The sequence below is a fragment of the Nesoenas mayeri genome (genome assembly GCF_963082525.1).
Source record: "Nesoenas mayeri genome assembly, chromosome: 3".
NCBI lineage: Eukaryota > Metazoa > Chordata > Aves > Columbiformes > Columbidae > Nesoenas > Nesoenas mayeri.
The window spans coordinates 86,312,325-86,327,365 of record NC_137544.1 but is presented as its reverse complement, the minus strand read 5'-3'; the positions used below and the strand labels follow the sequence as shown (position 1 = coordinate 86,327,365).

At 42.5% G+C, this 15,041-nt stretch overlaps 1 protein-coding gene across 1 annotated transcript in view; it reads right to left on the bottom strand.

Annotated features, from left to right (window-relative positions):
* The window catches only part of LTBP1 (latent transforming growth factor beta binding protein 1), a gene marked incomplete at both ends in the record, with an annotated part of 196,334 nt that extends 182,565 nt beyond the window's left edge, over positions 1–13,769 (bottom strand). The window contains 2 exons of the mRNA XM_080340785.1: positions 12,537–12,607; positions 13,315–13,769. Coding sequence (XP_080196911.1) covers positions 12,537–12,607; positions 13,315–13,769 — 526 coding nt within the window. The remainder of the gene's footprint in view (positions 1–12,536; positions 12,608–13,314) is intronic.
* Between the last annotated feature and the right edge of the window lie 1,272 nt (positions 13,770–15,041).

Sequence of the window (15,041 nt, the reverse complement as noted above, 5' to 3'; positions counted from 1 at the left end):
TGGTAAACTTGAGAAAGTATCTACAAGCAGCACATACTGTAAATATACAAGCCAGCTCTTCTTTTGTGCCTAGCTTTGAAGATCTAGATTGTGCTACAAACAGTAAAAATCTGCATATATGCACATGCCTGAAACTAAATATATCTTTATATCTAATAGAGTTTCATTGGCTTTGCAGAGACTCTAAGACCACAGACCCCATTATCCGGAAGTCCCATTTTTACAACATTTTTTTTAAAAATTCATGCTTAACAGATATTTCTGGAGATTATCAACATGCATTGATATTAACCTCCAGGCATTTCAATAAATTATTTAAAAAACAAAAATCAAACACTGAAATAACTAACAAGACCCCCTCCAAAAAGTCAATATAACAAAGTAACACTCTGCCACGACACTGGTCATTGTGTACCTCTTAACTCTCAAAAGTGAAACAGCAATTTATACACATGCAAAAGACAATCCTGAGAAAACTGCAACTCTTTTTTTCTCTTCCTTCTGAAGCTGTGCTTCAAAAGCCTAAGAAAACTTAAGTTCCCACTTATCAAAGTGAACATAACATTGCAATGAATTTAAAACTACACAGCTGGAAACAGAACCTGGTTTGAAATCATCCTTTTCACCCAGACTTGATGAGTCTTACTTCACTAACAGCAACGTAAATCCTGAAAGTTTTTCAGCTTTACATATACATAAAGCACACTGAGCTCTGCATGACAAACTGCATTACTCTAGTCAGCCTCAAAACAAGCATCAGCAGACCTAGCAAATACGATATAAAATACCTACTTTGTCTCAAATCATGTGAACAGTGACAATACAGTAAAAAGTTGATCCATTAGATCTTCACAGCAATGTGTCCTTTGACTGAAGCTCTTCATTAATATCGCATAGTAGAAGATCACAAAATAGGATAAAAGATCACATTTTTAGGAAAGAATTAACATTTTAATCTACACAAATTGTCAGTTTCATTTTAAAAGTGTTCAAAACAGCTGCAGTGTGCCAAATGTATGACCTAATTATTTCATTTGAAGACAACAATAATGGCACATGTAACTGAAAACACCATTATCTTCCATAAAGCTAAGCTTCCAGAAAACAGAGTGTGGAAGCATTACATTTAAAACTAAAAAGCAGGCCAATATACTCCTGTTAAAGGCAATAGCCTTGGTCCTGTTTATTTCAAGGAGGTCAAGACTAAAAATTCAAAATGGAGCTTGGCAAAAATGTGAATAATGAGACCAGGCTTAGCAAGTCAGAACAAAGATTTACTTAGTCAAGTCTCCTCTCTCCTTTACTAAGGTAGATGCTTAAGGACAGATGTAAGGACAGGGTGAGGAACAGCAGAAGTTTATACTTAGAAGAATTACAGGCTCGTCAACTTCCTGAGCAAGAGTACTGGTTTTGTGTTGAATAACTCCCAACAGATTTTTCTGCCAGGAATTCACTAATCTGCTTTTTGAACTTGTTAGTTCAGCATTCAATACTTACTGTGTCAAGGAAGCTACATTGGAAGACCAGGAACAGGCAATATAACCAAACACCAACCACTTCCCAGAAGCGTGGTGAAGGAACACAGCGTTCTTTTGGGCTAGTCTTTCATGTTTTGAGACCATGCATACTGTATCTACCAGAAGTAAAGCCACTGTGCCACATTTGCTTTGGAAGTCCCTACATTACAAAAAGCTGAAAGCATTTTCTGTGGCTGTATCCCAACATGTTCATCCTTTTTATGCATCTTTCCATAATCAACTAATGCTCGCCACCACTGAAGACAGAACACTGGGTTAGAGGGACACATATCAGGCCTGGTATGGCTGTATTTACAACAGCCTTTCAGAAAAGTATGAAATAATAACATCACCACCAGGCTTAAACAACCCCTTCCAACGCAGCTCTATGTTGTTTTGGGACTGACCTACACATACGCACTTCTCAGTCCACATGTTCATGTTATTTTGGTTAAAGGGTATATAAATATTTGCAGGAGCAAGACCTAAAATAAAAGGTTTATAATAGTTTTTAAATACATAAATATTGTAAAACTTCTACATATACAGCATTTATTTCTGTTTTAATATATACTAAATTAAGCATAATTATATTACATCAGTAAGTATAAATTATCATATATTGAAGAAGTTTAGACAACAATTTTTTTCACACCTTTCAAATGAATAAAAATATAGGTACAACTAATTCCACTTATAATGAGAACAACTTTTATACTAAATTCCTGGTGATTCCTGAATTCACTAATCACTTTTTTTTTTTTTACCACGCTTCACAATTACCTTCTTCAAACACTAACATCTCACACAGAAGTTTATTCCCTTGTGTCTCTAGATCGTGTGGAGAATTGACATTCACAAAAACGTACTTTTCAGTGAGAAACTCAACATAAATTTAAATGTCCCCAAATTTTCCTGCACTCAAGTTTCTAACCTTTTAGACTCCGCTCCACCTTTAAGCATCTACTTTATCAAGAAACTGCTTTTGGTTAGTATTATATTTAAATATCCACAAAAAATTTTCAATATCATTCATTAATTTCTCATACTTTGATTCAACAATTACACTACAACAAAATGTTGTGAGTTGTGTTATTTCTACTGAGCCCATCCACCAGATTTTTTTTCTCTTTCACATAAAATTTAACATACTTTTTTTCCCCTTCCTCTTAACCACACATAGTCAAGCAGAATGCACTGACTTCCAACAAATTTCATCATTGTGCACACTGGCACAGTATCTACCAACTTCACTCATACAAGTGCATAAATCCTGTCAGGCAAAATACATGCTACAGGGCAAATAGAAAATACAGTAATTTGAAAGAGGATTATAAGCATGAGTCTTCTTCAATTACCAGCATAAAATGGTTAAGAAATGATGTATGCATCAAATTTACAGAAAGAGGAAAAAACACACTGTGACGCCTATACTTAGAGCAGAAATTTCAAGTCCCTTTTACATGCAACATAGAAATACCATTAAAGGCATAACAAATACTGTCTTTCTTATTTCATTAATTCAAGACTTCTATTTCCCAAGCACACAAGGAAACCAAAGCAAAATTCATCTTGGTTGAGTGCTCATCCTAAACAAAAAGTTGTGATACAAAGACACCTTTAACTCCTATTGTGTTGAAAGACAGAATGATGATCTCCCACCGATTCCAAAAGAAAAGCAGTGAAGCATTTTCTCTGGAGAGCGACAAGCTGTGGGTTCTGAAAAGAAAGAGGCACATTCTGGTTTCCCTCAGAAAAATCCTAATACGGTGCTGACATCCTGGAGAAAAGCAAAGTGTATAATAGTCTCCTGTTCTCTGAATTGCCTTACCAATCAGTTCACCACTTACTTTTACACTTTTATTCTGGATACCATTTTAACTCTTTTAAGTCATTGTCAGGACCGAGGATGCAACACTGGAGACTAGAAACCCAAAAGCTAATTGAAGGAACATTTTGGTGCTCACCATCTAAGATAGGGGTGTCAAACTAATTTTCCCCGGGGGCCACATCAGCCTGATGGTTTCCTTCAAAAGGCCAAATGTAATTTTAGGACTGTATAAATATAACTACTCCTACATTTATACAGTCCTAAAATTACACTCAGTCCTTTGAAGGCAACTGCAAGGCTGATGCAGTCTCCAGGGAAAATGAGTCTGACATCCCTGACCTAATGCTTTTCTGAGGGATCTACTAATACTTCTCCATCTGAATATCTCTCTCCAAACAATTTTTTCATTGAGGATGGGGAAAGAGGAACTTGTGACCAATGTTGTAAGACCATTCTATTAAAAAGTTGAAATTACTTAAATAATCAGAAGAAACGGCATTAACTGCAGAAACCTGTATGATGTCTACACTACTAATGGAGGAAGTATTAGAACCACGTCTGTCTTCCTACACAGGATCTTTGCTTTTATCATATAGTCTTAGGGACATCTTTCCCTAAATATACTTCAAATAAAAGCATGTGACACTTTGAATTCTTCAGTGGTCCACTTCAAAACATCTGATGCATTCCCACACTGAGGTAGATGGCTACATAGACATGACATCCAAGAAAGGAGGGAAACAAAAAACAATGCTTTTGGCTTACATTTCTCGTTTAAAAACAAACAAACATCAGTTTCTCTCCTAATGACAATATAATGTACTTTATTAAGATTACTTTCTATATATCTTCACAGTATTATCTCTAAATGCTAAGAACTACCAGAATTTAACAGCAGCTATACTCAAATACTTCAAAAGCATAACTTCAGCAAAAGGACACATTTTTTTATCAGTCATAAGAATATAACACACTGTTTGATACTTGGTGTTTGCATTCATGTTCTGTTTACCGAAGTTTAGCATAAATACTTAAGTTGGACTGTATAATCTGTGAGATATTTTTAAGTATTTAATTACATGAGATCATCATTATACATATTTTAACAGTATGAACATTTCACATGCTATAAATCCACCTATCATTTCAGTATTTAAAAAAAAAAAAAATCATTCACTATAGAAAGGACTAATCCAAGGAAACCAGCAGATTCACATTATACGCTGTTCTTGCTTGCTAGAGTGGTTAACACTCCAATCTGCAATCCTTTTAATTCTCTTAACCTTTCTTATTACAGTGCTTACAAACTACTTTCTAAGAAATATGCAGAAAACTGAACAAGCTAAGAGAAACTCAATAAAGAGATAATTGAAAAATTAACTGGATGCAGGATTCAGACAACTGAAGTGTTACAGAAAAGAAATACCAGAGAAAAGACTATTAATCATAATAATTAAAAAGCTAAGAACAATAACATTTTTCCTAAAACCAACCAACTCGCAATACAAGTTCACCATTCAGTTAAGCTTCTCTGTATATCCAAGCCTGAACTGCCATCTAGAGATAATAAAAAAACTGACTTGAACTATGAAAAAACAAAACATAGGACATAAAACCATCCCTCTTTATCAGGGAGCAGCTCTGCAAAACTCTAGGTTTATGCAGGGATTACTATCTGCATTTCACAAAAAAAAGAATATGGCTGAGCAGAACGATTTTTAACTCTATACTTAAATGAACATCCTGATTTATTAACATGTAAAAAAAAAAAAAAAAAAAAATCCGTCTTCCCCTTCTGTGTGCAGTCAGGAATGCAGAGAGATGCTGAAGCTTTGCTTTCTTTCTGTAGTCAATGGAGACTATCTGCTTTCTAGAATGCAGAGAGATGCTGAAGCTTTCTTTCTGTAGTCAATGGAGACTATCTGCTTTCTAAGAATAAATTATGCTAGGTAAGTCAAGTACCAGTAGAACAAAAACAAACAAACAAACAAAACCACTAAAGCAAAATCCTCAAACCCAACCTAGCACCAGTCCACATTAGTTACAGAACACAGACTCACTTGACAACCTGAACCACCCATAATCTACTAACACCTGGCACTGCAGCATTTAAACAAGCAGCCAGTTTGGGGGGATGTGTGTGCCCCTCTCCATCCAGCTTCCACTCTCCCTGTAGCTCCCAGGCAATCCATGCATGCTTTAAGGCAGGTTCAGCTAACACAGGCAGCCCTTCATGTTGAAGGCTATTAAGAATGGTCTCATTAGAGGTGCTGCACCTAACTTCTTCTGAAGGCCCTGTAGAGTGCAGAAACCCACACCTCACTACAGCCCCACTTTCCCAAAAGCCAGGAGGCTCACTGATCCCAAACACACAAGCACTTTGCCCTGCGCTCTCACTTTGCTGAAAGTGAAGGAGAGTGGAACATGCCCCACCTCCAGCTCTGCCCTTCTCCATGCTCACAAAGAGCAGCCATACAGAAGAGAGGTGCAAGCCCAGTATTTTAAGCATCAAATATCACTTCACTGTCAACACATCATTATGTTCCTGCATTTGTGCAGAACCAGGAGAACACTGCAAAATTGCCAGATGTATCACAGCTCCCCACAGCACCTGCACAGCTTTCTGCACCACTTCCAAGTTACACACTTAAAACAAAGAGCCAACAAATCTGAAAGGGAAAAAATAATTAAAAAAACCCATCGTTTTCTGGGTTCCTTCTGATACTATCTTAACATAAGAAGTGCTCAAGGCTTTTTAGCCACTGTAGATTTACCAGAACTTTACTACATGTTCTGCTTCTGTTGCCATGCGCTGAATGAGTTCACTATCGATCTGTCGTCTGCTTCAGTGCAGGAGCACAACATCTTGAGAAGTTTCTTTTAAGGTTCTTTTTTTGTTTGGTTTAAAATCTATACACACACACAGTATTTGTATGAAATAGAGACTATTTATCATTATAACCTTGTTTGTTATAGTAAAGTCCCAAATGTTGTTTGTTAGAGTAAAGTCCCAAATGGCTCACAAAAAAAAGGTTGGGTAGGTTTCACCTCATACTAATTGTGGACTTGGGCTTCCTCACCAAAACGCGGCAACAGCGCAGGGCGTGGTCACATTTGTACAGCAGGTATCAGCTAACAGTGCCTTGTCTACTCGTAGCTCTTGCTGCCTCCTCTGGCAGGAGGGAGGCTGACTGCCACCAATGGCCAGAAGACAGATGCTGTCCTCAAAGTCGGCATTACTGCTTTAGCTCAGCTCAGGATTCTCTCTCGAAGCATATCTTACCAATGGCACTCACTGAGGTTTGGTTCATGTTGTGGGGCCATCTTAAGGCACATGTATTCTATTTCTTTTAGATGCAGAGAAAATAAATAATAAAAAAAGTAAACCAAACACATGAACACTCCAAGAATGCACCTAATGTATTTCAGCCTCATGTTGGCATTCATTCCACGAGACCAGACTACACCTAGTCCAAAATAAAACACTAAGCCCCGAAACGTGCATACCATGGGCCTCAGGTCATCAAAACCAAAGGCTTTAGTCTATAGATCTCCTGTCAGTCCACACTGCTTGCTAATGTAGAAAAGGTCAAAGATTACAAAAATCTGAACCCTCTCATTCTCTCCCCTTCCCAAGGACAGCAAGCAAAACCTAAAGCAGAATAGAACTACCACTAAGGGCTAACAAGAGCTTTCCCACTGCAAAAGCCAATCTATCCCTTGTATATGAAATCCAGAAGTTTTATTTACATATTACAGTAGCAAGCACAGCAGAGGCAAAACCAAGCTATTCAAGTAATGGCTTTCAATTTTTTCAATTCTGAAGTGTTGAAAAACAACGTCAAAGAATAGGTTAAAAAGGACCAATGTACAGGTTAGTTACATGAGGTCAAAGTAGTTAACGTCTCTTTAAAATTGAGACATTTAATTTTTATTTAGACATAATTTGAAGGAGATTGATACTGCTTTTACTGAGATGATGGTCTTAGAATGAGAAGACACATTTGGAAAGAGTATGTTACAGTTAGGCTTTGTATATACAATGTAAATAAACAGAACTTGGTAAAACTCAAAGCCACAAAACTGATGAAACACAAGCCTCAGGAACCATTTATCACCAGAAAACCTCTATGAAGCACAGCAGCAAACATTTGAAGTACTCAGTTCCAACAATCAGAAGTACAGCTCTCCTGGATACCACCATTTCTAAGAGCCGAACTGTAGACAGAAGAGTAGATTCTGAGCAACCCATATTAAAATATTTAGTTGTACAGACTTTTGTATCTAAACTGGGGAACCATGTGTGCTTCCAAGTTTCCAGATCTGGATTCTAACCCTATATCAGAACAAGACCTAAGTATGCAACCTTTCCCTCACCTTCCCCAAGAAATTCAAGCGCACAAGCTAGAAGAAACCTAGAACATGGTCCATCCAGGTCTTGGACAACTTGGGGTCCAGAACATCTGGTCACATTGTAAAGTGTCCTTGTCCTGAAGGAGAGACTAAGCCATAGCATGCTAACTCAGGAAAAGAGCCAAGTATAGCCCTGGAGGTTTAGGGATCACGTCACTCAAAGTGAACAGCAATACACAGGCAGAGGCCACGCAGATGTGGGAACTGAACAAAGGGAACCCTTCCTCTTAGCAAGTATTAGCACAACTTTCTAGTCTCCTGCATCAGCAAGACCCTACTGAAGTATATTTTCTTATTCCGAAAAATAAATTAAGCCTTGTTTATCTATAGAGCATTTATTTAATGTTTCGTCAGAAGTCTTCAAAAGACTGAAGAATTAGCAAGATAACCTTCTAATACAAAAAAAATAAAGTTAACAAGCATTAACAAACGGTCTCATTTTCTGATGACCTTTCTAAGGTGCCTGAGCACACGACAGACAGGGAAAAAACTTAATGACCAAATTCAAAGAATCCAGTCCAGGCCCAACTTAAAATCCTCACCTTATGTCCATGCATGGAATACATACACGCACAAATACATATATGCACACATACAACACCTTCAGCAAACAAAGACGCAAGGTCCTTATCCTCTTAATTGACAACAATGGTGTATGTGGATTCTACAACTACACAGACAGTAATTCCTCTACCTATATGAAATTTAATCACAGTCCTGCAAAATCCACTTCCTTACCTGTTTGCCATATAAGCCTTTCTTACACCTCTACAGTAAGGAATTCATGCTTCACTATCCCATTAACAGTCAGCTCTCTCCTTCTCACTAGCATTAGTTAATTCTCATTGTTATGATAGTAAAAGTCAGAATTTCTCCAGGAAATGCTGTTTTTCAAACCATCCAGTATACATTATGAACACTCACAAATAACCAATATTAACACTCCAGACAAAAAAGTATTATTATACATTTTAGAAGGGGTCTACTATTACAATAAGGTGGTTTTTTCAAGCTTTTTTTCAAAATATCAGATCCTGCATAGAGTAGGTAATTTCTTACTTGACTTCCCAAAGTGAAAAACAGCTCCTTGTAATCATTAAGAAAAAGAAAACAAAACCAGAACAAACAGAAGAGCGTATTAGGTAGGAAGTAGCATTAACTGAAAGAAATTTAGTAGCAAGTAACAAAGTAGGAGACGACAGGTTTCAATAGGATAAACATGCAGTTGAGAGGTAGGAACTCCTAATTTCCAGTTTAGGCCTTCCCGTCAGTTGTTGTAACTTGTCCAAGGCCACATTTAACCTATGGTTCAATTTCCATAAATGAAATAAACAACAAAAAACCCACACTCTAGATTTTACTTGCCTTACAGCCATGTTATAGAACTAATTAATGTTTCTATAACGCTCTGGTAATGCAACAAGTACTAACAAAACATGATGTCTCCAGCATTGGTGGTATCTTCTTATTGCACTTACACAGATTATAACCTATGATAACTATGACTGGAAGACAACATTTGCCATAAACCCTTTCACGTGCTTATAACTTTCCAGGGTGTTTATTGCTGTGGTTGAATTTTTGCCACCTTTGTCTGTACCCTAAGATGGATGTTCTAAACGCTTCAAGAAAGTTGCTTTTGATTGTTAGAAGTTACACTCCTAGCATAAAGCAATTCTGAATACTTTTAATGCTGACCTTTATGATTTAATCTATTTAATTATAATGATGGAGTTCTTATAAGCAAAGTCACACCAAGTTTGAAATAAGTTCTTAAGATAAAATTTTACCATGTAAAATTGAGGCACATTCAGGCACAAAGGGGGAAAACCTATATGCCTAAAATCAGATACAGTGGACATTCTCATACAGGTAGTAAACAGGAACACAAAAGATCACTTTCTGAGGACAGACTGTCAGGCTTCCAAGGGAACATGAATACTGTAAACACAACAGGCAGTCCAGCTTCAAACTAAAATTTAGAAAAAGGACTTGAAAAGCCCACTTGCTTCCTCTGTACAGATGTTGCCCTCTGACCCACACAGAAACATTTCTAATACCCCCTGTTGCTGCCGCCAAGGGAAATGCAGTGCAGCTGCCACTGCTCCCAGCTAGACTGCCTGGGATGGAAGTCCCCCAAGGGAATGGCAGCCACAGCCATAGCCCACGCCTGAGAAAGCAGGGCTAGCAAACACCACCATGCACAAGAGAGGGGAAGATTAACAAAGCCTGGACTTCAAGACCATACCTCCTCCCTTCGACAGGCAGGCTTACTAACACAGGTGCAGCAGAGCAGAAACACATGCTGCTTGTTCCAGCCTGGGATTACACCTGAGCTAATATGCCTCACTGATCAGAGCTGGCTCTCAGCACTCTGGTTCTGGAAGCACAACGTAGACAAATGGAAGTTGGCTCTGGAAAGAGCCAGTTTGGGCCTGGGGTTCATTAGCTCAGGCTTTTCACCATGCAAAGGAATATAAACTGGCCTTAGAGGCCAAATAACTTATTAAAGTGATACTGAGCCTGAGCTAATAAACCCTGACAGATGCAAACGGACTCTGCAGGAAGTCAGCTCAGGTGTGCCTACATCTGTCACACAATTAATTCACAGCTGCAATAATCCACTCAAAAACAACTGAGAGTCCACTATCTGAATTTAGAGATCATTTTTATAGGGAAAAAAGGGGTTAACTTTTGCTCAGTTATAGGGTTTCTGTTCTTCTGAAAGAAACATTGGGAGGTTCAAGAAAAGGAGATATCTGGCTTTTATGACTGTGCGACTAATCTTCCACAGCTAAATCAAGTCAATACTATCTCGTGCTTGGCCTAAGTTACAAAACAGGACTTCAGTACATTTAGTGCTCCCCTTGGCTTGCCAAGAGAGGGGTAAAACTGAGAAGATCCAAGCCATGTGTATTATACCACTGGTGGGAGGTATCAGAGTAGCATCAGAACAGGCAGCAAAAATATTTAATGCAAAGGAGAGCCAAATATCAGAGACACAAAACTGAGAAAAAAAAATAAAAAAGGTCAAAGAGAAAATCTCCCCCACCTTTCTTTTAACTATTTCTCTATTCTTCTATTCCTCCAACATCTATATGAATGAACCAAGTAATTAATGGATTTAAATGAAATTCTACACAGCTATCCCATAAAAATCTAATTGCCTGACTTAGTCCTCACTGAAGACCCTAAAAGGACAAAGGAATAGAAGAAGAGAAGACAAAAAAGAATGGTGGAATGATAATGGGAGAATGTAAAAATGACAAAACTTATAGGACAGAAAGCAAAGAAAACTACTCGATGAAGATGTCTGGAAATAAAAGCTACTAGAAGACAGAGCCACAAAAAGTAAAATTTTTTTTATTTCATTCAAAATAGTGAAAATAAAACTAGCTGACAAGAGTATTGCAATTGAAAAAAATGGTTTTTACTTCATCTCCTGAAATTATTAAGAGTTTCTTTCATTTTGATTAGTCTTCCAGCTAAGGTACATGTTTATTAAGCTCTGCAATTAGCCTCAAAATACCAATGTAAACTGAAGAAAATAATTCTAATACTTGTAATGTGTGTTAAGCGGAAAAAAAAAAAAAGGTGACCAACCTAACACAGCAGCATGTATTTCAAGCTGAAAATGTTATTTTAGAAGACTATCATCTTAAATGCATGTCTTAAATGCATGTTGATCAAGGAATTGTGAAGTTTTGTCTTTAACACCCTACTGTAATAAAGTCTTTGCTTCTTAGCAACAGCTCCACGCAGGTCAAAGGTACTTGACCTCACTGAGGATTACAAATGGGATTGCTCCCTATTGTGAAAAATCCTACACAGAGACAAAAGCCACCATAAAAAAAACCCAAGCAGACTTTTCATCTTAAAGGCATGGTTTACTCCAACTCTCTCAGGGACAGAAGTCTGTCCTGCTGAACAAAAGCGGTGTTTCGGTATCTGCCCCATCTCACTGATACCTAAAGGAGTTTCCCCAAAGAGGTATGTCGTTATAGTCTTCCATGACCTCATGGTAACATCATTCTACTTTAGCCACTTGCAGTCATCCCGAACCCTGCTTAAACTAGCAGAAATTCTTACACTTTCGTATTAGAAAGGACAACCTGTGTATAATAGTATTGACCTGATCAGCATCACCTCATGCACATATTTTGTGTTTCTAGATACATCCCTCTACAGGAACTTTTCAAAGCCCATTTTGCCTTGTTTGACGCTTCAAAAACTCCATGTCCTAAGCATGGGACCATTCACACAGGCTGCTAGTGAAAGGACTGTGGGTATGTGGCAATTCCTTGCTCCCCACTTGTGCTCCTCCAGCAGGTTCTTTACCCTATTAAGCCCCCATTCAAAAAAGTCCTGACATTCAAGCATTAACGCATGGTGGGTTTTTTTCCACAAAAAAATAACCCCTGTGAAGTCCTCTCCAAAAATGCCGCTATCTGTGCCGAGAATAAACATAGAAGGCACCCACTGTTCATCCTTTAGCAAAGCTGAAGGTTAGCAAGGAGGGATTTAAGGATGAAAAGTGAAGTGTTAACAACTGCCACGCACCACGACGCCAGGGGAGAAGGGCTCGAGCCAGTGCACTGGTTAACCACGCCAGTGCGGTGCAGGTGGGATCTGTAGCTCAGACGGCACCTCCTTCTGCTCACAGCCGATGGTCGGCATCCACCGCCTCACCAGACGCCCACTGCGGTGCCCACAGGTCCCCCCACTACCAACCACAGTGGCAACCCGCAGCCCCCAAGACCCACACGGCTACTCACGTTTTATGCACCTCTGAGAGCCCGTGGCCTTGCTCCAGCCGTGACAGCACTGCCCCCCGCACACATTGACCCTGTGGGAACACAAAAGAGGGGTGAGGGTCTGGCGGGGCGCCAACGGCTCCGCGGCAGCGGCCGGCCCCGCTCCCCAACTCCAGCCGGGCCACGGGGCGGGCGCTGGGCCGGCGAGAGAAAAGGCGGGAAGAATTAAACCTCTCGAAGAACGTTGGAGGAAACTCCTCGCCAGGCACCGGCTGTGGCTGGGAAGGCGGGCTGGCGCCTCCCGCAGAGGGCCGGGGACGGACGGGCACCCCGAGCACTGCACTCAGGAACACACACCAGAAAGGCGGGGGCCGCAGCTCGCCCCTGGCAGGGCCGGCCCCCCCAGCCCCAAGAGGAGACGGCTGCGGGGCTCCTCGCGCAGTCGACGCCTCAGCCCAGACGCGGGACCCGCCACGGGCTGCTGAGCGGCGAGGGGAGCTGGCCCCGCGTCCGGCCTCGGGTGCCGCGGGGAGGCGGCAAAGTCAAGCGCCCACAGTCGGCTTGCGGCCAGCCGGGCACCGGCGGCGGGCAGGTAACGCCGCAGTGCCCCCGAGGAGCCCGGCGTGCGTTTCCCTGGCTCCCTGCTCCTACCCTTGTCCCCGAGGGGAGGCGACAACGGCCGCGACGAAGGTAACCGGTGGGGAGGGAGGCTGCAGGCGGGCGGGCAGCACCACCGTCACCTCAGCCGTGCTGGGGAGCGGGGGACGTGCGGGGCACGGCTGGCGGGAGGGCGCCTTACCCCGGCAGCGGCGGCAGCTGGTGCTTCTGGCGGAGGGGCAGGCCGGCGCTGCTGTTGCCGTGAGGGGCCGGCGGCGGCTTGGGCCGCGGGCCGAAGCGGGCCGGCTTGGCGAAGGAGGCGGCGTGAGCGGCGGAGTTGGGGTGGACCTGCCCGGCGGGGCCCAAGCGGAGCTGGACGCCGGCGCCGCCCGGCTTGCTCATCCGCCGGGTCCGCTCTAGGGTGCCGCCGCCGTAGCGCGTGTTCAGCTGTACGTTAAACGTGCGCTGCTGCTGCTGCTGCTGCTCCCCCGCGAGGAGGGTCGGGCGCTGGTGCCGGCTGCCGGAGGAGCCCGCTCGGCCGGGCTGCAGGACGTACGTGATCCTCCTCAGCCTGCCCTTCTCGGAGGCAGCAAGCGCTGGTGACAAAAGTGCACAGGCAGCGAGGAGAAAGAAGCAGCCCCATCCGATCCGAGCCATCTCCACAGCGGGAGCCCCTGCAGCCGGCGAGCTTCGCTGAGCCCCGGTGCAAGGGTTGCTTCTCCTCCAAAGGATGTGTGTGCGTGCAGTGCGGGTCCTTCCTCCGCTCGCTTACCCCCCTTCCTGCTCCCGGGAGGGGGGAAGGAGAAAAGCGTCAGGTTCCCCCCACCCGCTCCGCAAACTGTTAGAAAAGTTCAGCAAACACGTCGCCCCGTGTAGCAGGAAAACATCGCTGGAAGAAAGGAAGCGGCGGGTGCGAGCCGAGCCGGAGCGGGAAGGGAGGAGGAGCAGCACAGGGGAAGGGTGTTCGCTGGAGGGGGGTGGTCGCAATGCAGAGCAGATGTTTCGGTTGCCGGAGCTGCCGAGGGTCCGCGGGCCTCTGTAAGAAGCGGTCCTGCAGCCGGCCCGGGCTGAAAGAACACCCCACTCGCTTTTTGAAGAGTTTCTCCGCAAGCGTGTGCGTGAGGCGGGGGGTGCCCGTGCCCCGGTGCCGGCCCCGCGCAGCCAATCTGGGGCCGCCGTGACGTCAGGCGGCGCTCCCGGGGCCAGGTGACAGGCGTGGGGACGGGAGAGGGGCGGCCGCGGGGTCCCAGCTCCGAGCGGGCCGAGCAGCCCCCGAAAACAGGTATTTTACCTTACAGGCGCAAACGTGCCCTCTGTCTGTGGCACAGGCGACAGTGCTGTCCCGTACAGCCGGGTAACGTACCGGTGCTTCTGCAGCGATTGAGCACGTCTATTTTAATGGATATGGGGGAGCTGAAGAATGAAAAAGAAATAAAACCTTATTTGCTGCCTGTGTCTTGCTGCGGGGCTCAATGCAACAGATTAAGGGTCTGTCTGGGTAGAGCGGTGATGTCAGATGGAGGGAAGGCTTTAAACCCCCAAAAGCTTTACATATGTGCTTCACTTTGTGGGTAGGATCTCAATGAAAGCCCTTACCCACGTTAAAGGTAAGCACATTCCTCAGTCTCCGCCTGATGAGAGCCATAGGTTTGAGATCGTATTTAGTAGAAATCCTAGCAGGATTAGGAGGGTACATATTCTATCTTGTTTTCCTTTGTTTGTAAAAACAGTACATATTCCTAAAGAACAACATACAAACCACTTGGAATTAATATAAAAGCAAAACTGCCTACATTTTTATCCAGCGTATCTTAACTGATGTCATCCTTTAGCATTGTAAATAAAAAAAACAAAGTTCACAAAATACCCTGAAGGTTACATCTTTTAAAATACTCAGAAGCTGATGAGACCAAGTTCTTTCCAATAAAC